General features: G+C 42.0%; 1 protein-coding gene across 1 annotated transcript in view; it reads right to left on the bottom strand.

Annotated features, from left to right (window-relative positions):
• The window catches only part of aff2 (AF4/FMR2 family, member 2), a 153,665-nt gene that overhangs the window by 56,662 nt on the left and 73,451 nt on the right, over window positions 1-23,552 (bottom strand). Inside the window, exon 8 of the mRNA XM_028588832.1 lies at window positions 11,994-12,031. Within this exon, the coding sequence (XP_028444633.1) occupies window positions 11,994-12,031 (38 nt within the window). The remainder of the gene's footprint in view (window positions 1-11,993; window positions 12,032-23,552) is intronic.

The following is a 23,552-nucleotide window of genomic DNA, read 5'->3' as shown; positions in this document are numbered from 1 at the left end:
CATCCTCCGGGTTAAAAATGGCATGTCAATCACTGCTCATGCACAAACATTCATTCTCCCTTGTGGGGGGAGGGGTCCTGGATCTTCGCAGTCCTACCTACGGCACCTTTAAGACAATAAACTTCATCCAAGAGTGAATTTGTTAAATATATTGTCCTATTGTCAGTGGTGTTAGAATATATGGGAAATACTGTAGTTTTTCACCCATTTGTTAACAGGTATTTTTGGATCTTTTATTCAGTTATACTTCTGTAAAATTGTATTCCCACCTCAGTTCTCAATATCAGCCACATATTCTATATCTTTTATTGCCCATAATGACTTCCTCATTCATGCATCTATAATTAATTTCCAGCTCTATGTAACGATGCAGAACTAAGGAAAACAGCAAGTAAACATCATATCGTCGCTGTCCGGCAGAAACCTCCTATCCCCATATTTTGTCATTTAATTTTTATTTCATAAATCAATGCTATTGGTAGTCCTTTACGTCTGTCTGTGGATTTTACAAATATTTAAACAGTAAAGCGATTTTTTTCTGTCGTTGTCGAAACTAGTTAGCTTAATACAACGTTTTCAAATTGGCCTTTTTTTATTTCCCAAAAGACAACGGTTTTAGACCGCGCCCGGCAGCGACGATATAATTTCCTCTTCAATGTTTCACACCGGTGTCTTTCTGTCTTTTCTACAGTGTATCATCACGTCTTGGGCTTATTTAGGACGCAGAGCCTTCACTCTCTGTTTTCTGTGTGCATGCCTGTGTCAATGTTGCATAAGTAACACAGATAAGACTTACAAAATAGCCTTTGTCAGATCTTCAGGTGCCAGCTGAGCCTTTTGGTGTCTCTCTGTTTATTTGTGTGATAAAATCACAAGCACAACAGGGGAAATGAAAGCCTTACAGCCTTAACAAAATGATCTGTTGGTTTGATACGTCCAGTGGGCCTCACAAGATCCAAACGACACACAGCGAAGCTAGCAGCTACACTTTGGTGTACAGCGACTTACAAATCAGGCAGGATTCATGGTTGGCGCCATCGACAAGGTCAAGGGGAGAACTGGCTAGCAAATAAATGTCACCGTTTACAGGACACCCGAGAGTTCCCTGTTAAAGACTGTTGTGTGGATGCAGGACTTGTGTTTTCACTAAAAGGGAACGGCCTGAAAGTAAGAGTAGTCTTTCTGGCTACTCTAAGCAGCAGCGCCAAGTTCGAAAAGTGGCTGATGGACTTCCTCTGTGGTACAGCGGCAACAACCGATCCCCTGGCGGCACAGGCCGCTCTCTACAGAAACGTGCGCTGGTCGCAGTAGTGGCATGCGCCTCGTCACAAGACGATGCAACATCCTCTTTCTTGGCCAATCAAATACATACAATCGCAGTGCAAGGTGACTTGAATTGGCGCGTTTCTATGGTTCACCTTGTGATTATCATGACAAAATGAAACGATTGTCTCAATCATAACTGTTAGCATAATCCTGTCTCATATTACTATACACCGCTGAGCAGCGAGGTCTAACTCAGAGTGGACTTCCTGTTTCACATTTCATTGTGTCACCATCACCTTAGACAACTTTCATTCGCCGTGCACGAAAGTACATTGTGAGCTCCAACTTCTAAAAACTAATCCAATAATTAGTGATTAACCCGGCTATTTATAGGCCCAAAGTAGGCCTGTTTATGCGCCCTACAGGCCTACTCCCACAGTGGCTACTGCTGCTGCATGATGTTGCAGATTGAGCCCTGAGGAGGCAACGCGTCTTCCAGCACCATGCTGATCTATATGCAGAGAGTGAGACGCTACTAAACATGACTGCTCGTTTGGCATTCACTTCCTGCAGAAGTACCTCCACTTCAGAACTACCGATTGATTGTTTTTAAACGTTTGAAGTCCAGTGCTCCACCCTCTTTAGACTTTGGTTTGAGCATTCGAGACTTAATTCTCTTAACCTTTCTTTTGATTTTCTGTGTGTGCACACGGCGCTGCAGTCTCATGACGTTGGTGGAATGGTGCACACACATCTGTCAAGAATCTGATTCTCACGACCTTTCAAGAACAAATTAAGAAAAAACTTGAAGATATCAGTTACAATACTGGGTTTTGAATTTTGGTGGTAGTCCGAGTAGTATATTCACCTTATTCTGCGTGTCAACAAGGGGGGGGCGCCATGTTTGTTCCGTTTTCTATTCCATTACAGTACATTGGCACATTAGCTATTTTAGTGAAGATGTCCAGCATTATGTGTTCGGTGCGGGGCTGTCGTAACAATTGGATTAAAAGACGGGTATCCTTGCAACAATACTGTGTTGTCCACGGGAAAACCAGGGCAGGATGTTGTGGGGCAGCTTCTAATCTTTATCCTCCGCCATCCATCTACCCACTCGGTGGAGTTCATTAGCCTCAGGTGGCGAAGTAAAATCTCTTCACACGTTAGCCTCTCCATCGTAATTCGACTTAGCTAACTAGCCGTACCTAGCCGACCAAATTTTTTTCTTAAATGGGCGGGGCTGAATAAGGTGAATATCGATGACATTACATTTACGGGGTTGTTCCGGTGCTGCCGAAGGATTCGGACGGACGTCCCTCATTTTCAGCTATGGTTAACTGCTCCTCAGATCTCTGCAGGGTAAATCCAGACAGCTAGCTAGACTATCTGTCCAATCTGAGTTTTCTGCCGCACGACTGAAACAACTTTTGAACGCACACGTACATTTTCCACCAAAACCAGTTCCTTCCCGAGGCTATTTTGCAGCGACATCGTTGCTCCGTCAGGCGCTTAGCGCCAGCAAAGACGATTGTGATTGGTTTAAAGAAATGCCAATAAACCAGAGCACGTTTTGCTCCCATCCCGGAATGTTGTGTGGACTTGCCAGACCCTCCTCTGCAGTGCTGCGGAGGAGGGTCTGGCAATGCGGGATTTTTTTTTAATATATATTAAGCAATTATTATATTTTGTTTATATTTAGGGATTGTACTTTTAGAACGCTGTCCTTTGTGTCATGTTTGAGCTGTTCCGCTTCTTAGACCTTTGCACCAAATGTGATGTGACGGCTGCAGCACTAAATCTCACAGGTCATGGCTGATGTTTACCCTCCACTTTGCTCTTCTCCCGAGACTTCTGCTGACTGTGTGGTCGCCTGAGACCGGATGTCAGGACCATTTTCTCTCTTTTGCACGACGCTTTGCACGTTCAACCTTGACATGAGAAAATGTCTTGTTTACCACCTGCATTTATTGATTACGTCCTGAAGGCCTCCCTTATGAACCTCCACCATCCTTGTTATTTTCCTTAGAAAGAATCTCTTCGAGTTTAAGATTAGTCTGATTTTAGTATTTAGAAATACAATAACATGATAGTGAAAACACATTTGACACATGGGTGCAGTTTAGATTATGTATTGAACTACCTTGACTCAAACAACAGGGATAATTGTACTAGGGTTATAGAAAAGAAAACTATTTCTTTCTTCGTTTTTTCCAGTGGTTTGTTATCCTTGAGTTTTGAGTACAGTAGCTTTAATTTCAGACACATACGGGGCCAGAGCTACTACGGAGGTTGAGTCTTTATTTTAGAATATTTAGTGAGTTAAATCGACGGGTACAGAAAAATTACCATTGAGATTTCAAGGCAAATTCTGATTCATTTAGACTAAATATTAATTGAATACCTGACGGGGTAGAGAAGGCTTAGAACCAACATTTAGATCATAATGCATGGAGATACAATATTAGGGAAAATATAGTTGACTAACGAAAATATAGTCGTTAGTCAAGGATGAATTAGGTGGGTGGGGTTGTGCTCGGGGAATTCATGACCTCAGTATTTCTAAAATCCTGGCCATGGCCCTGCCTGTATGCATGTTTGATTATACTCTCCTGTCAGTGATATTAATGTTTGTTGATATCACTGGTTTTGTAGCATAAAAAAATAAAATAATTGACTCATTGTATTGAGGTGGTATGCAATATTTTGCAGTTATCGACTGCCTGGGTCTATTCATTATTTATACATACTATACTGTGCCATTCCTCATACATGAATTCAGATATTGGAGCAGATATTAGCATCCTATAATCATTATGTTTTCCTCCATGTGCTCTTTTAAACCCTCCAGGGTCCATCTGTGTTCCACTGTACTGTTCAGTTTGGACTGTGTCACCATTAATTAACCGGCAGGAATTGAACATAAGGAGGACAATCAACAGACAATAGACAGTTACAGCTTTTATTTCTCCTCCCAATTGCCTATGCTGGAAAACTGAATTGATCAGCCTCTGAAAACAATGGAGTGGATGGCTTTGAGCCAGACAGGCCATGGCTCAGATAAAGTGCATCCAGCAGAGACAAGATGTAACAGAGTGTGAAGCAGGAGGATCATGCTGAAAAACCGCTCAATAGGAGTTCTTAAAGTGACTGAAGAACTGAGCGAGAATATGTAGAATTATAACGGCATTACAGGATTGTGAAATGAAGACGTGGAGGCCATCTGGGCTAAGTTCATCTGTCATCTTATCATCTGCCTTCAGCTCACTGGTTCTGCCCTCTACTTGGCAGGGCTTCCCGCTGCACAGCTGGCTTTAAAATCTCTCTCTCTCTGTGTGTGTGTGTGTGTGTGTGTGTGTGTGTACACTCCAGCATGTGTGTGCATGTTTTCTGTTTATCCGAGTGTAAACCTATGATATGTGGATCCTTTTGAGGAGGTTTATGAAATGATTGCCGTTACTCCACTGCAGTCTACCAGTAGACATAAATAAATAAAGCTACTTGACTCACTAACAGGACACTGGTGCACTCTTGTATGAATCAGTATCTCATTAGTAAGTCAGGTAGCCTGGACTCAGCCTTTAAAGGTCCCATATTATGCTTATTTAAAAGGTTCATACTTCTATCTGGGGTTTCTACTAGAACACGTTTGCATGCATAATTGTTGAGAAAACCCACCCACCCCCCATTATTTTTCTCATACTGTCTTTCTGAATATACCCGTTTTCACCCTCGCTCTGTTTTAGCGCCCGTCTATTTAAGCCACCCTCCAGTCTGCTCTGATTGGTCAGCGTTTACGGGTACCGTCACTGCAGCCGGGGAATGACTGTAACGGCACTTTCTACCAATTTATAGTGTAGTTGGGACATCACAACTGTGCGGAAGTCCTGATGGCTCGTTTAAAGGCACAGTTTCTGAATACGGGCTGTGTGCATTTCTCTGTGGATTGAGCGCTTGATACTTTCACAGTATTTATATGGCACCTAGACCTGCTTTATAAAAAAAGACACCTCACTTTTTTACAATATGGGATCTCATATATACAGTATAGTGTGTGTCTGTGTGTATATGTGTGTATGTGTATGCTAATCTTGTTTTCTCATCATCTAATCACTCAGAACAAATAATCTTGTAAACACTGCACTGAGGTTTATTGTGTAATTAGTCAAGTTAAACATACAATACTAAGACTGTGTCTCATGTATCATACATGCATTTATTGTAGATGGTTCATTGTGTGTCATAAATTATGAATTTCAAGCCTGAAAAATACAACTTTTCACAAGCACAGTTGCTGACGAGTTCCATTCAGCAGTGTGTGCATGCATGTGTGTGTGTGTGTGTGTGTGTGTGTGTGTGTGTGTGTGTGTGTGTGTGTGTGTGTTTGCCCGGGGCAGTACTGTGGGGAAGGCTATAATAGGTTTCCATTCCTACATACATATGTAGTGTAATGCTCCCTGACAGCAGCAGAAGTGACGGGGTTTGAAGAAGTGCATCACATTTGAACTCATGTCACACCTGATGCATCTGACTGGCATCGTGGATCAATGTTCCTTAACCTGTCTGTGTTTTTAATCTGCTCTCTCCTCCTCCCATCGTCTTAACCCTTGTGTTGTCTTCCCACCGACCATGAACTTGTTGGCCATCCAGGTCAAATATATGAATTAGAAATTTTTTGTGCTTTTTCCAGTGATGTGTCACTTTTTTCAGCGTTTTATTTTTAAATTCATGTTCAATAAACCTAATTTATAGGATAATATACCTACTTTTTGAGTTACAAAAGCAGAAATTATGAATTATTTTGAATAATAGTTTAGATCAAAGGATGTTGAGTGAATCACAGACTGGTTTATGTCAAAGTTTAGTGACAATATGGTTTTAAAAACCATTTAAACATGTTTAACAAACAAACCAAAAAACAAAATTCAATAAAAGTAATCATTAATTGTACGTGCAAAGATCGTACATCCACGCATCCATGTTATTTTTGGGCCTTTTGGTTCAAAGAAACCCATATTTCTGAAATAAAAACTTTGAAAAGGGGTCAAATTTGACCTGAGGACAACACAAAGACAGTAAAAGAATGGACACAGCAACTCCATCTATTTCTACGGAGACCAGTCTCAGTCTCAAACTGAGCTTGAAGACGTAGATGTGACAATAGCAACGTGTCTGAAAGTTGGAAGTCTTCTGGTAGCTGTGCCAACAGAAATCTCAATCATTCCCAATCAATTACAGATACGGAGAGTGTAGGTATATGTAAGGAGATAACATGGGCACAGACTAATTATTGCTAATTAAAATGCTAGTTAACATTAGTGATTCAATTTAAAAAGCTAATGTAAATCGAAACTGCCTGTGAGCTTCTCCTGACTATACGGTAATTTATTTATTGTGCGACAGAAATTTGCGTGGTCATGACACAATCGTTAGCCTATTTTTACAAAACCGTCTGCTACGGAGCCATAACGTGAGATACAAGGTAATGGAGCCTTTTATACATTGTTGTGTTTCTTTAGAAATAAACAATGGCCAAATAGAGTCTTTAAACGCTTCAGATGTAAAGTTGTTCGCTGTCAAAGTGACGTCAAAATGAATGGGAGTCAATGGGATGCTAACAGGATGGTGATGGCTTGTTAGCCTAGAATCTCCCCATTGGAGGTACGCTTTCCAGATGCATGCCTACCCCCTTGGTTAATATAGACAGGCAAAGCCCTCCCCTTCTGTTGTCCCCCATGGGACCTTATTTTGGAAAAAATATGTATGGTAGTCAATGGCAAGGGCCGAATAATTTTTGGATATGGTTTGAATTGTGCCCTGGAGTATACGTATGATGTTTTTCAATTTAAAAGATCATTTTGCGAGTCCAGAAAGTCTCAGCTTGTCAAAAGTTTGTCATAGTACCATTTTGTTTTGTGTGAAACCACTCAGTGAACTAAATATCTCTTGTCTAGCACAGCATATGTATGCTATGTGCTTAATTAATGTTCCTCACCCTCATAGTTGTGTAGCTACGTCACTTGATATGTCCCACTTCAAAGCTTTCTCCCGTTTCCTGATGGGTGCAGGTGAAAGACCGTCGACCATTCTGTGCACATTATTGACATATACTAATAATAAAGCGATGGACGGCGGGGTTAAATAAACTTGGGTTACAGACCCATGGTTACAAAGGAGCCGGCCGCAACGAATGGTCTCACATAAAACGAACGCACCCTCAACGGTTCAGGGATCATTTCATTGGTCAACACTACACCTGGCATTCTATTGGTTGTGGAATTTTGATAGTGTTGTAACACAGAAAAATCCAAGCGCGCAGGAGAGATCCGAGAGCAGCAGATTTGCAAGCGCGCAGAATCAGGCTGAGTGCGAGGAGAAGGTTCAAAGCTGAGAGCAGGAAATCTGTCCACAGAACAACATATCTGAGTCCGAGCACAAAGTTTGAGCACAAGCAGAGCAAATCCAAGCGCGAGCATGACCATTTGAGTGTGAGAGCAAGGTTTTGAGGGAAATTATTACAAAATCTGAACGTAATATCAGTGAGAAATGCTCACAAATTGAAAGAATGCGCTCTTGAATAAAGATAGGAATATAACTCCATATACGGTTAAATATACACTATACGGTGGGATGGATAGAGTGGGTGGTTGTGTGTGGTTGTGTGTGGTTGTGTGTGTGTGTGTGTGTGTGTGTGTGTGTGTGTGTGTGTGTGTGTGTGTGTGTGTGTGTGTGCGTGCGCAGCAGCAGCAGAATACCGATTGGTATGTGGGTGAGGTTGTCAGAGCAAGGATTAAAAGAACAAAAAGTGTGTGTGTCTGTATGGATGGTGTGAGGAGTGTGGGAGAGAGAGAGAGAGAGAGTGTGTGTGTGTGTGTGTGTGTGTGTGTAGCTCTCCATGGGGGATATAGCCAGTAGATCGCTTGCAGCATCTCTAGTCCCAGCGTCCCCCTGGATATGTGTGTGTGGTACTCAGTAGATTGGGCTGCAGAGTGAATGGGCTCATTAGCGGTAGCAGAGTAACACATGGCCTGGGGCACACACACACACACACACACACACACACACACACACACACACACACACACACACACACACACACACAGTTTCACAGTCACACTCCAGACTTGCATACTAATGCCTTCAGACTGTGAACACAACGAGCCTCATTTATAAAAGATTCTTATATTCTTATGCAGAGCTTGACAACACATTCCAAGCAAAAGATGAACTTATGAAAAATGAATTTTGGTTGCCAAAATCAACTTACATGAATTCTCTCCAATGTTCCGTGATGTAACAAATGCAACCAACATTTTTTTTCTAATGATTAATTAGGTGACATGTTACCCCAAGATGTTACAGCACCATAGTAATGCACCACAATGTGCAGCCCACACAGAATGTTACTGTGGGAAATGAAAACAGACTTTATCCCCTCCAGAAAAGACAAGGAAAAGACAAGAAAGTTATTGCGGACAGTTTTTCATCTACATCTTCTCCAGTCTGGTATCTTAGTCTAAATTACAAATTGTGAGCATGCAGGGAATTTATGCTTAAATGAGAGTCAAAAAAGATGTATGGACTCTCAATAAAAGACCAACAAACAGGATTACTTCCTTCAGAGATGGCTGACCCAATATATATATATATATATATTAAGGGTGTGACGAGATCTCGTTTTACGAGATCTCGCGAGATTAAAACGTGACGAGACTTCTCGTCGAGGTGAAAAGTTGTCTCGTGAGGCGATGTGATGTCAGCGTGATGGAGCGTGAAATTACTATTGAAGATCCCCCTGCCACTTTTAAATCATTTGTGTGGCAACATTTTGGTTTTCCTGCGGAAATAATAAACGGCGAAAGAGTGACAGACAAGACGAACACAATATGTAAATATTGTAAGAAAAAAATGCCGTATACCGCGGCTAACACGAGCACTATGCAAAAACACTTACAGCACCACCACAGCTCTCTACCAACTACAGCACCCGCGACTAAAACATTAAAAGGCCAAACAACTCTAAAAGCCTTTGCATCTCTGCCACCGGTAAGTGCAAGAGCCACGGCAATAACGAGGGACATAGGCGTTTTCATTGCAGCTGATATGAGGCCATTTTCTGTGGTGGAAAATGTCGGATTTTGGCAACTCCTAAATATCCTTTGCTGTCTCCACTTGCCAAAGCATACCTTTCCATCCCTGCTACCTCAGTTCCAAGTGAGTGTGTTTTTTCTACTGCAGGAGACATAGTTACTGCCCAAAGGTCTCAACTGCTGCCAGAAATAGTTGACATGCTTATATTCTTGAAAAATAACATGACCATATCTTAGGCTGTTCTGTGTAGTTTATCTTATAGAAAAAAATTGTTTCTGTTTGCACTTGTAGTTTTGAGAGAGCAGTACTTTGGTTATTGATACACTTACTGTTTGCATTTAAACATTTTCTGTTGTTTACACATTTATTTTATTTATACTGTTTATTTTTTTATGTTCGATTTGTGGAAAGGAGTTAGATTTCACAGGGCAGAAGCCAGTTGGTAGATTTTATACAAAACATTTTGCAGTGTTTGCATCTCCTTTACTGCATATGATTCATTAAAATAGTAAAAAAAAAGTTAAATAACATTCATCATTAATAGTTGATTTCAAAAGGCACCTAAATTGTTTTGCATTTTGTGATTTTTCAGTTGAATAAAAAAACTATTTTCCATTCATATATTTCATCATTGAGGATTTCTTTAAAAAAAAATTTAAAATCTCGTCTCGTCTCGTTCTCGTGAACCCAATCTCGTGATGTGTCTCGTCTCGTGGAGTAAGCGTCTCGTCACACCCCTAATATATATATATATATTTTTATTATTTACAAGGGCAAGCCCCATGTTTCACTTTAAAATGACAAATGCAGGCAAACAATGCTTTCATTGACCCTGCAATGCCTAAATGTTCCCTGCTATTTTCTGCCACTGGTCAGATGTGGTCACTCATTGTCTATTCACCGACAAAATTGAGTCAACATTGTTACATTTTGATTTTAAATTTCAAAATAAAAACTCACACTTCTAAAGGTTTGCATATTTTGTCTCTCTTTTTGACTTTTTTGAGATAAAATGTGTAACCTTTCCACATTAAAATGTCTAAAAACGACTAGGACTATGTTATATATTTTGTTGAGTTGTGTACTTACATTATCCCAAATGTTGAAACCAAATGTTCAAACCCAGACAAATTTGCAATTTTATTCAACGATTCATTCCATTTGGTCGCCTGTCCGTGGCGTCGTGTCCCTTTTGTGCATGTGTTGTCATGAATTGTCTTTTTTTATCCAGTTTTAAGCCACATTTTTTCTATACACTTAAGATCTTGGTCATTAACCCTCGTGTTGTCTTCCAGTCGACCTTGCAACTTTTAGTTTTTCTGGGTCAAGATTTAAAATTAAAACTTTATTATTTTTTTTTGTACTTTTTCGTGATCTTTTTCACTTTTCCCGATGCTTTTATGTAATTTTTTTTATACGATTTTGTCACTTTTGCCAATGTTTTTGAAGCTTTTTTCAATGTTCTTGTATCAATTATTTTCTTCAAATGCTATAAAATTGTAGCTTGGTTGACACCAGACCCTTGTCAGTTGTAACCGAGAGTGGGTGTGGGCAAGCTTCATTCACAGCCCATTTCCAAAGGGGCGTCACCAACGGACGCTGCTCAAATGACTCTGGGCGCAATTTGATTTTTTTTGCATGTTTGTGTTCTGCTGCGCTTCCCTGTGTGTGTAACAACCATAGTGTGAGTGCGCTGTGCATAAGCCTAGGCACATTTTACTAATTTGCTGTTAAAGTAACAATGAAATGCGGGCGGACGGCAAATTAAATCTTAAACTAGCAAAGACACTTGCGTTGAGGCTTTGCGCTGCGCCGGGTGCAGGATAGGGCCCTTTAGGTCTTAACTATAATCTCAGGTGAGCATGCAGAAGCCCGGCTCAGATGTGGAGAGATTTATGCACTAACCTACAAACAGTGAGCATAGAGGACATCTGCTGCCTAATTTCAAATGGCACAGAGTTGAGTGTGTGAGTGCAGGCTGGCGACTGGGGTTATCAAGTGGGCACCTGCCATCACAGATGTTTCAGTGAATTAGAGCCACTACACCTTCAGAAAGCCTAATAGCGGTTGTGTTTGCAATAACCTTCAGACATAACTAATCCTAGACAGAATCTTTGATCCACACTCACACACTTAAACGGCACCCAGCAACCTTAGCCTCTCCACCTTTTTAGATTTAAACGTTGATATCCACAGTCACAGCGACATCCGTGACCTTAACAGCGCTTTCAACAAACACTACACCCAGCGCTGACCACCGCTGCCTCAATTCTATGTTTCAGGGCAAAGAGCACTTATTTATAGCTTGTTGTTTACTTGATATTGAGTCACACACACACACACACACACACACACACACACACACACACACACACACACAGACTTTATATACTCAGCCAAAGACACACTGGTCCCCAGACAATATAAAGAAGGATGATGCTTTAGCTAAGCATTCTAATGCAGACTACAAACAATTTACATTTCTCACAGCCAAAACAACATGTACCAAACTGCATCTAACAAGCTTTTGTATAGAAAATGTGAGGATCTCTTCTCCATTTGGTTGCAACCACAATAGATATACCATCAAGATAAATAAATCACAATGTTGGAACACAGAGTGCGGCCATTTGTCTTACCTTAGGGCTGTGCCTCTGGCTTTGGGCTTGTCAGACACCTGTCAATACAAATGCACAGTAACTGTAAGTTATATTCATTTATTTTGTGTGGATTTTGAGTGCAGTTGTAGAATTGCTTTAGGGTAACTTCGTTTCTTTTCTCAACCTGGACCCTATGTTCCTATGTTTTTGTGTCTAAGTGACTGATGGGAACAACAATCTTTAAAATTGGGCCAGTATTAAGCGAGATCGCAGCAGCCTGCAGCGGGGAAACAAGCTAAAATGTAACGTTACTAGGCAATTGCGCACCTTCAGTTCTGTCTACACAAAGTGCTTGTTTGGCCACTGACGGGCTCAGATTATTATTCCATGTGTCTAACTACATTATGGAAAGGATCCCTACAGAGATAGACCTTTTTGTTAAAGAGTAAGATCCTGTCAGACACTTAGAACAATAATCGGAGCCTGTCAGTGGCAAAAACAGCACTTTTAGTGGACGGAAATTGATGGTGCACAAATGCCCCATAAGGTTACATTGCAACCCGGTTTGCGACTGCCAGTTACAGTGTTCACGCTTAATACTGGACCAATATCAAATATTTTTGTCTACATTAGTCACTTAGACACCAATGAATGCTAAAATACGGTCCAGGTTGAACAAAAATGAAATGACTCTTTAATTTAACTCAAATGTCAATAACTAAAGGATGCAGAGCATGGGTGAATGTGCCCTTTGGTTTTGCGGACATACAGGATTTTACAGCCATAGTATAAATTATGGTAATTGAATTTATATAATAATTTGTTTGGTTTGTTTGTGACAGAAGTGCATGAATGACCAAAATGCTGATGGATGTCAGTGGGGGTGCGTCTTGTCAAGTCATGTTAAATGTAAATCCATGACTGACAGTGAAGGTAATGACATGCTACTTGGATGCTTTTATATAGACCATAGTGGTCCCCTAATACTGTATCTGAAGTCTCTTTTCTATAGACCTTAGTGGTCCCCTAATACTGTATCTGAAGTCTCTTTTATATAGACCTTAGTGGTCCCCTAATACTATATCTGAAGTCTCTTTTATATAGACCTTAGTGGTCCCCTAATACTGTATCTGAAGTCTCTTTTATATAGACCTTAGTGGTCCCCTAATACTGTATCTGAAGTCTCTTTTATATAGACCTTAGTGGTCCCCTAATACTGTATCTGAAGTCTCTTTTATATAGACCTTAGTGGTCCCCTAATACTATATCTGAAGTCTCTTTTATATAGACCTTAGTGGTCCCCTAATACTGTATCTGAAGTCTCTTTTATATAGACCTTAGTGGTCCCCTAATACTGTATCTGAAGTCTCTTTTATATAGACCTTAGTGGTCCCCTAATACTGTATCTGAAGTCTCTTTTATATAGGCCTTAGTGGTCCCCTAATACTGTATCTGAAGTTTCTTTTATATAGACCTTAGTGGTCTCCTAATACTGTATCTGAAGTCTCTTTCCAGAAATTCAGCCTTGGTGCAGAATTACAGCCACTAGAGCCAGTCCCACAATGAGCTTTCCTTAGGATGTGCCATTTCTGTGTCCGTAGCTTTAAAAGCAATTGAGGAGGAGCGAGGGGGGGACAAGGTGGAGGGTGGGGGTGTGGCCTTGACCAACTACCATGCTTCGTTTGTTTGCAAGCCATGATGTCTCTCTCTTTCTCATGGGCGGGCCAAATTCTCTGGGCGGGCAAAACAGAGAAAGGGGTGGTAACCTTTCCCCTTACGACGTCATAAAGGGAAGATTCCAGATCGGCCCATCTGAGCTTTCATTTTCTCAAAGGCAAGGCAGGATACCCAGGGCTTGGTTTACACCTATCACCATTTCTAGCCACTGGGGGACCATAGGCAGGCTGGGGGAACTCATATTAATGTTAAAAAAACTTCATAAAGTGAAATGTTCATGCCATGGGACCTTTAAGTCTCTCCAAACACACACAACAGGAGGTGTGTGTTTGTAGCCTAATAGTCTAATGCTATTATAAATGCTACAGTGCTGTTACAGTCAATTCCCGGCAGCAATGATGGTGCAGAGAGAGGAGATGCAGAAGACCTGGAAACGCTGAATCAAAAAATTTTCGGAGCAGAGCTTAAAGAGACAGGCGCTAAAACGAAGCGTTTGAGACAGAGGGCGAATATAGTTATATTCAGACAGACAGTATGAGAAAAATAATGTTTTTTTTAACATTAAAGCATATAAAGATGTTCTAGTAGAAACCCCTAAATACAAGTATGAACCTGAAAATGAGCATTATAAAGGAACTTTAATATTCAAAGAAAAAAAGTCACAATTAAAGAAAAAGTCTTAATATTTTGAGAATAAAAAGTATACTTTAAAAGAAAAAAAATATCAATAAATATTTTGAAATAAAAAAGAAAAGGCATATTAGAATAAAGTATTTAAACAGTATTTTGGGGGCTAGACGTTGGTTGGGCAAGAAATAAATCAAAATTACTAATTGACTATAAATAATAATATATTCTTTATTTATAAAGACGCATTCCAAAAGGTAAATATATATATATATATATATATATATATATATATATATATATATATATATATATATACTGTATATATGTATATAGTACAGGCCAAAAGTTTGGACACACCTTCTCATTCAATGCGTTTCCTTTTTTCATTTATTTTCATGACTATTTACATTGTAGATTCTCACTGAAGGCATCAAAACTATGAATGAACACATATGGAATTATGTACTTAACAAAAAAGTGTGAAATAACTTAAAACATGTCTTATATTTTATATTCTTCAAAGTAGCCACCCTTTGCTTTTTTATTAATAAGGGAAAAAATTCCACTAATTAACCCTGACAAAGCACACCTGTGAAGTGAAAACCATTTCAGGTGACTACCTCATGAAGCTCATTGAGAGAACACCAAGGGTTTGCAGAGTTATCAAAAAAAAGCAAAGGGTGGCTACTTTGAAGAATCTAAAATATAAGACATGTTTTCAGTTATTTCACACTTTTTTGTTAAGTACATAATTCCATATGTGTTCATTCATAGTTTTGATGCCTTCAGTGAGAATCTACGATGCAAATAGTCATGAAAATAAATGAAAAAAGGAAATTTGAATGAGAAGGTGTGTCCAAACTTTTGGCCTGTACTGTGTGTATATATATATATATATATATATATATATATATATATATATATATATATATATAAACAAGGTTAGTGAAGAGAGAATTACAGAGAATAAAAAAAACAAAAAAAATCATAAATTGTACTAACTGATTCAACTTGAAAACACTATCTAGCTTTTCCTTTTCACCCACTTAAACCTCCACTCTTCTGACCCTCTATCTTCTCTCTTGCTCTTAATTCCTCTTAAGGGAAGAAGAGGTTTTTTCTCGTCATTAAAATGAGAAAAAAAACCTCTATTTTTTCTCCTTCCCTCCTTCCCTTGTTTCCTCCCTGCCCTCTCTCTTCACCCCAGCCTCTGTTCACTCTTTTATATCTATTCATACTTCCTCTCCTTTCAGTGAAAGAACGGGGCGATTAGGTTTACCAGTGAGGCCTTTCCTTTCCTTTCCTTTCCTCTCCTCCCCTCACTTCTCCCCTCTCATCCTCTTTTTCTCCCTCCGTCAACTCAGAGTCTATTTTGTACATGACTACATCAATTCCAATAGCAAAACAAAAACAATGAACTAAATTTCTGCAAATATCAGCCAATAATTCACCTTCAAGCACCGAAACCAAGCAATTCAAATGAGGTGCTCAAACACAAACAGGACCTTTTCTCGCCTCTGGCTTGTTTTTTCTTCTCTCCGTCTCTCTCTAAGAATAAGTTGATTAACTGGATCAGTGATGTTTCTGATAGATCGATGCGTGGCTGCAGGCTAGAACAACAAACCTCCTCAGATCCTTGGCTTTGAGAGACTTGCAGGGCTCATGGAGAGGATCTATGAGTGAATAAATGTAGCTAGCTGGTGGCTTTACTCTGATGTAAATAAAGAACAACCCAACCCGTATTTATTCACTCCATCTCCTCAGTTGCAACGCGGCCAGAAGTGTTGTTCCTGACAAAGAGGGCAAGCTCGTTTTTACCGAGAGCAACGCAATTCAAGCCTCGAAGCTTTACAACCTTAAACCTTAAAGCACTCTGTATACGATTTATTTTTATTTCTCAAATCTGCATATCCTCTTCTCCCTTGTTTCTCGTGTGGGTGCAAGATATCCCTGCATTTCACATCAGGCCTGGCGATGCAGTTTTAACACCCACGCACCACCTTCAACTGTAGCTGAACAATGAATTCTCCGCTTGTCTGTGCGGTGTCACTTTACTTTGCGTGACACACTTTATAAAGCTTTTTTTTGATTATTTTTTTTTTAACACCTTAACACCGGGTTCAAAATCCTGAATTTCTGATGCAACTCTTGCGCCGAGGTTGCACTGCTGAAAATATAGCCGCTATGGATTTTTTACTAGTGCAAAAACAAAGAGACTCTAAATCCCCAATTTTAGCATCTTTCCGTCGGCTGCCGGCTGGATTTAACACAGCTGGTCCACTCAAGACTTTTTATATTCCCACTGACATCCGACTGTGCACAGAAATAATGTTAGACTTTAGAATCCTGTGCATATTTTTAATACTTTAGTGCAAAATAATATCTTAACTCATCCTTGACTAGTTAGTATAACACACAACTAGTGCACAGCAGGCAGCTGACAAATGGCAACCAAGATGAGCAAGTTATCTCTGTGGCGAGGTGGATTAGTAGTAGCCTCCGCACTTTGCTTCGTTGCTGAATACATTCTACTGAAATTCTACAGTAGACTGTACTGTTGTTTTTTTAGATACAGGCATTTTTTTCATTCAGGCAGTGGTGTAGTCTAATGTATCGTAGTGGGTATACTGTACTGTATATACATATATTGGCCTATATGTATGGGCCAGAATCTGCCTTTGGGGGGAGGCGGGGGCATATCATAGTAGGGGGGTCCGGGTGTCCTCCCCCAGGGTTATTTTGAGCATCAAAGACTTCATTTCCTGCATTCGGTTACACTTTTATGCACCAATTTACGGTGGAAATCCCGTTATTTAGCCTATGCGAAGAAGAAAAACACAGATGACAATTCAAAATATATCAAAAATATAATAGAAAGTATGTTGTTGCGTGTCATTGGGCATTTTTATGTGGGTCTATGGAAATCCTGGAGCTTTCTTAGTGGGTATACTGCGTATACCTGCGTATCACGTAGACTACACCACTGCATTCAGGCCAGTGTTGGGAGTAACGGCGTTTAAGTATAACGGCATTACTAACTGCGTTATTTTTTCAGTAACGGAGTAATCTGCCAGACCCGGCAGCGTACACAATTAATAGCAAGTGTCTTAGCTGCAATAAAATAATAAATATAATCTAACACAGATATTAAAAAATGTTTGCCCCAAAACACACATATGTTCTTACAATGACAATAGTAGACAAAGTCAATTCTGATTCTGACTCAAGTCTGTCCTCTGCACTTGCTTATTGATGCGCTGTTATTTTAACTGCTGCCTGTTTTCTTTACTGTGTTTTATTATTATTTATTTTTTATTTATCCTTTATTTTACCAGGTGACTATCTCAATGGGACATCAGCTGGTAAAATAAAGGATGAATAAAAATAAAAAATAAAAAAAATAATAAAACACAGTAAAGAAAACAGGCAGCAGTTAAAATAATAGCGCATCAATAAGCAAGTGCAGAGGACAGACTTGAGTCAGAATCAGAATTGACTTTGTCTACTATTGTCATTGTAAGAACATACAACGGAATTTAAAGTGTTTTGGGGCAAACATAAACACACACACACACACACAACATATAACACACACACACTGTGATTGTGTATGTAATCAGGCTGTTCTCATGAACCATTCAAACATATAGCAACGAAAAGTAATGCACTGTAATCCGTATGTAGCGCACGTACTTACTGCTGCATGCACTACATTAACTGCAGCTGTATACGAGCGCTGTGGTGGGTCATAAAACAGCGCTTTGAAGACGGGGAGCGCCCATAGGCGTAACTTACAGGAGGGATGGGGGGATACAGCCCCCCCAAATAATAAAAACTGGCTAATGCAACCCCCTAAAGAAATAAATTAAGAAAAACTTCCTTTATTTAAGTAATTTGCACCATAAATTGTTGCAGAAAAATCAGAAAATGAAGAGTGTGACGCACAACATTTCAATTTCGCTCAAAAGTGGAGATCTTAACCCTTCGAAGTTGAACCCAAAGTTACGCCCTCGTTCATGCCCGTGTCGCGGGAGCACTACTTAAGGGTACTGGTGTTTATTTTATGTTGACACCACGTTTGAGATTATTTTCCATTGGATATTGAAGTTCATAAATAAGTGTTTTGGCATGGCTGGCCGAGTGGCTCTATATCCACGGTATGGAAAGGGGGATTTAATTCTTGCATGTTTCGTTGTGCATGATCAAACACCCCCTGCCCCCCCCCCAAGACACATTTACTGTGTCCTAGAACCTAGTTAGCAGAAGCCAGTGATTATACAGAAAATAAAGCAAAAACCACAGCAAAAATAAAAAAAATCAATTAAAAACATTATTCCGAAAAACGCAGGCTCTGTTTCATTAATTAAAGTTGTTTTCTGTTAACTTCACACAGTGTTTTGGCACTCGTCTTGGTGTCCCTGTGTTCTCTACAAGCATCCACACATGCTTGGCTTTTTCAGATTTTGCACATGCACATTTAAATCAACCCAGACTGTGATTTGAGGCACGCGATAACTATATGCCTTAGATGCCTCGTGGTAAGTTGCCATTGAAGTGGTGAAAAGTCAGACTTGCCTACTTCAGGACTATTTTCAGCAGATGCAGATCCCACGTACTCTGTGTAGGCTACACACACCTATGTTTACATTCAGTGTGTGAATGTAAACATAGGTCATAAAACACTGTGATCAAGGAATCAAATTTTTTTCCCTTTCGGTCCTGCATTTTTTACATCTCTGTTTAAAAGTTAGCAATTCTTCTTCAATTCTGTTTCCAAGTGCATTAGTGCCTCCAACGTTTGATCAGTGCAATTTGCTATGTTTCAATCCACACATTTTCATGCAAATTAAGTGATATTGAATGAAAAATGGCTTATGGAAACGGTAAAATTACATTGAATTTCATGAATATCGACTCAAAGTTTCTACGTTCGGTCTCATCAGGTTTTATGCAATAAACGCTGATGGAAACGTTATTTGCTGATTAAATAATTAATTGTGATTACGTTTTTAGGTCATTTTATGCTTAAACAGACACACCTTACAGCTCAGAAGTGGTACCGGGAGTGCCGACGCAAATGTACCTTAAGATGCAATGACCACCTCCTACAGCCTGTAGTACGATTGATGGCCAGCCCTTTCTATCGACAAAATCCCTGCAGCCTTCAGCAGGGGTTCTAATCGCGGGACGTGAGTACTGTTGTGGCACAAGGTGCGTGCTGGAGTTACGCAGCGAGATATCATGTGCCTTATCCACTCCAGGTAGGTAATCTATATCTCTATATATATATATATATATATATATATATATGTATATATACCTTCGCATCATCCTCGTTCGTATGGCATTGCACATACGGTGGTCTTGCTGACCCCAAACGTTTTTGCCTACAACTCTGTACTCTGCGCATGTAGCCAGTTTGTAGAGCGCAATTGTAATACGCCTCTCGATTGGAACCTGAGGGGCCATGGCTTAATCTAGGTCAAGGGACGGGCCAATAGGTCAAATCCGAAAATGCTTCAACCAAAGGGTTTGTGTTAAGTGTCTCTAAACCACGATCTTCCGGAACAGTTTGGAGCGCTCTCGTTACCACCACCACAGGCCGCCTCGTTGTCGTCGGGCATTTACATGCATCTGCATCATCATAGCTTGATATGTCACTATCAGCTGGCACATAAACACAATTACTACTTGTGCAATATGAATCATTTGGAGGTAGATGGCGCGATCATTCACTTCAGAGTGAACTAGAGTTCAGTTCACTTTAGGTGAGAACGCGATCTGACCCAAATACAGGAAGTGAACCAAAAACGATGCATTTACTTGCATGCAGTTTCAACCTTGCACGCAAAAGACTTCCATATGATTTAAGAGATAATAACGTTCAGTCTGTGTGACATCATCATCTCTCTCCTTTACTCGCTGTCTGTCAGCTGCTCGTTGTTCGCCTTCTTCTAAAATATAGAAACACTAATGCAGAAAACCCAAGACGAGTTTTGGATATTCGGTCCAATAAACAAGCAACCGTCTTGACCGTTTCCACCGTGTGACGTGTGTTTACAGCGTTTGGTGCGTTTGACAAAGTGTAGTGTGAAAGCAAACCAAACCAAATGAAAAATGCAATAATTTTGCAACTTCACCCCCGAATTGCACCAAGTACACCGAACTATAAGTGTGAAAGCGCCCTAAGATTTTACAACTTGTTTATAAAGCTCTGAACAGCCGGCTCCTGCCTATATCTGTGATTTGCTAACTCCTTACGAGCCGACCCAATGCCCGATATCCTTCCAGCGGGACTCTACTAACGGTTCCAAAATGTTGTCTTGTCACTAAAGGTGACCAGGCCTTTGCTGTTCGGGCCCCTCAGCTGTGGAACTCCCTGCCTGGAGATCTCAGGCAGGCAAACTCAGTGGCCTCTTCTCTTCTAAAGATAACTTATAACTACTATATTTATTGCTAATATTGTTTGTTGTCAAATTTTGAGTATTTTATTTCATCCATCCATCCATCTTCGTCCGCTTATCCGGTGTCGGGTCGCGGGGGGAGCAGCTCCAGCAGGGGACCCCAAACTTCCCTTTCCCGAGCAACATTAACCAGCTCCGACTGGGGATCCCGAGGTTCCCCCAGGCCAGGTTGGAGATATAATCCCTCCACCTAGTCCTGGGTCTTCCCCGAGGCCTCCTCCCAGCTGGACGTGCCTGGAACACCTCCCTAGGGAGGCGCCCAGGGGGCATCCTTACCAGATGCCCGAACCACCTCAACTGGCTCCTTTCGACGCAAAGGAGCAGCGGCTCTCTCCGAGCTCCTCACGGATGACTGAGCTTCTCACCCCATCTCTAAGGGAGACGCCAGCCACCCTCCTGAGGAAACCCATTTCGCCGCTTGTACCCTGGATCTCGTTCTTTCGGTCATGACCCAGCCTTCATGACCATAGGTGAGGGTAGGAACGAAAACGACCGGTAGATCGAGAGCTTTGCCTTCTGGCTCAGCTCTCTTTTTCGTCCACAACGGTGCGATAGATTGAATGCAATACCGCACCCGCTGCGCCCGATTCTCCGACCAATCTCCCGCTCCATTGTCCCCTCACTCGCGAACAAAACCCCAAGGTACTTGAACTCCTTCACTTGGGGTAAGGACTCATTCCCTACCTGGAGAAGGCATTCCATCGGTTTCCTGCTGAGAACCATGGCCTCCGATTTAGAGGTGCTGATCCTCATCCCAACCGCTTCACACTCGGTTGCGAACCGATCCAGTGAGTGCTGAAGGTCGCAGGCCGATGATGCCATCAGGACCACATCATCTGCAAAGAGCAGCGATGAGATCCCCAGCCCACCAAACTGCAACCCCTCCCCACCCCGACTACGCCTCGATATCCTGTCCATAAATATTACAAACAGGATTGGTGACAAAGCGCAGCCCTGGCGGAGGCCAACCCTCACCTGAAACGAGTCCGACTTACTACCGAGAACCCGGACACAGCTCTCACTTTGGTCATACAGAGATTGGATGGCCCTGAGTAGAGACCCCCTCACCCCATACTCCCGCAGCACCTCCCACAGTATCTCCCGGGGACCCGGTCATACGCCTTCTCCAAATCCACAAAACACATGTAGACCGGTTGGGCATACTCCCAGGCTCCCTCCAGGATCCTTGCGAGAGTGAAGAGCTGGTCCGTTGTTCCACGACCAGGACGGAATCCGCATTGTTCCTCCTCAACCCGAGGTTCGACTATCGGCCGAACCCTCCTTTCCAGCACCTTGGAGTAGACTTTACCAGGGAGGCTGAGAAGTGTGATACCCCTATAATTGGCACACACCCTCTGGTCCCCCTTTTTAAAAGAGGAACCACCACCCCAGTCTGCCACTCCTTTGGCACCGTCCCAGACTTCCACGCAATGTTGAAGAGGCGTGTCAACCAGGACAGCCCCTCCACACCCAGAGCCTTGAGCATTTCTGGACGGATCTCATCAATCCCCGGGCTTTGCCACTGTGTAGTTGTTTGACTACATCAGTGACTTCCGCCTGGGAAATCGACGACAATCCCCGTTATCCTCCAGCTCTGCCTCTAACATAGAGGGCGTATTAGTCGGATTCAGGAGTTCCTCAAAGTGCTCCCTCCACCGCCCTATTACCTCCTCAGTGGAGGTCAACAGTGTCCCATCCCTACTGTACACAGCTTGGATGGTTCCCCGCCCCTCCTGAGGTGGCGAACAGTTTTCCAGAAACACTTTGGTGCCGACCGAAAGTCCTTCTCCATGTCTTCTCCAAACTTCTCCCACACCCGCTGCTTTGCCTCTTTCACGGCAGAGGCTGCAGCCCTTCGGGCCCTTCGGTACCCTGCAACTGCCTCCGAGTCCTCCGAGATAACATATCCCGGAAGGACTCCTTCTTCAGTCGGACGGCTTCCCTGACCACTGGTGTCCACCACGGTGTTCGTGGGTTACCGCCCCTTGAGGCACCTAAGATCCTAAGACCACAGCTCCTCGCCGCAGCTTCAGCAATGGAAACTTTGAACATTGTCCACTCGGGTTCAATGCCCCCAGCCTCCACAGGGATGCACGAAAAGCTCCGCCGGAGGTGTGAGTTGAAAGTCTGTCGGACAGGGGCCTCCTCCAGACGTTCCCAATTTACCCGCACTACACGCTTGGGCTTACCAGGTCTGTCCAGAGTCTTCCCCAGCCCCTGACCCAACTCACCACCAGATGGTGATCGGTTGACAGCTCTGCCCCTCTCTTCACCCGAGTGTCCAAAACATACGGCCTCAGATCAGATGAAACGATTATGAAATCGATCATTGACCTTGGCCTAGGGTGCTCTGGTACCAGGTACACTTATGAGCATCCCTATGTTCGAACATGGTGTTCGTTATAGACAATCCATGACTAGCACAGAAGTCCAACAACAAACAACCACTCTGGTTTAGATCAGGGAGGCCGTTCCTCCCAATCACGCCTCCAGGTGTCTCCATCATTGCCCACGCAGTGCGTTGAAGTCCCCAGCAGAACAATGGAGTCCCCCACTGGAGCCCCATGCAGGACTCCAGTCAAGGTCTCCAAGAAGGCCGAATACTCCGAACTCCTGTTTGGTGCATATGCACAAACAACAGTCAGAGTTTTCCCCCACAACCCGCAGGCGTGGGAGGCGACACTCTCGTCCCACCGGGTAAACTCCAACACAGCGGCGCCAGCCGGGGCTTGTGAGTATCCCCACACCCGCCCGGGCGCCTCACACCCTGGGCAACTCCGGAGAAGAAAAGAGTCCAACCCCTATCCAGGAGTATGGTTCCAGAACC

The sequence above is a fragment of the Perca flavescens genome, chromosome 10 (genome assembly GCF_004354835.1).
Source record: "Perca flavescens isolate YP-PL-M2 chromosome 10, PFLA_1.0, whole genome shotgun sequence".
Classification (NCBI taxonomy): Eukaryota; Metazoa; Chordata; class Actinopteri; order Perciformes; family Percidae; genus Perca; species Perca flavescens.
The sequence above is the reverse complement of the archived record's forward strand: the minus strand, read 5'-3'. Positions and strand labels throughout refer to the sequence as shown.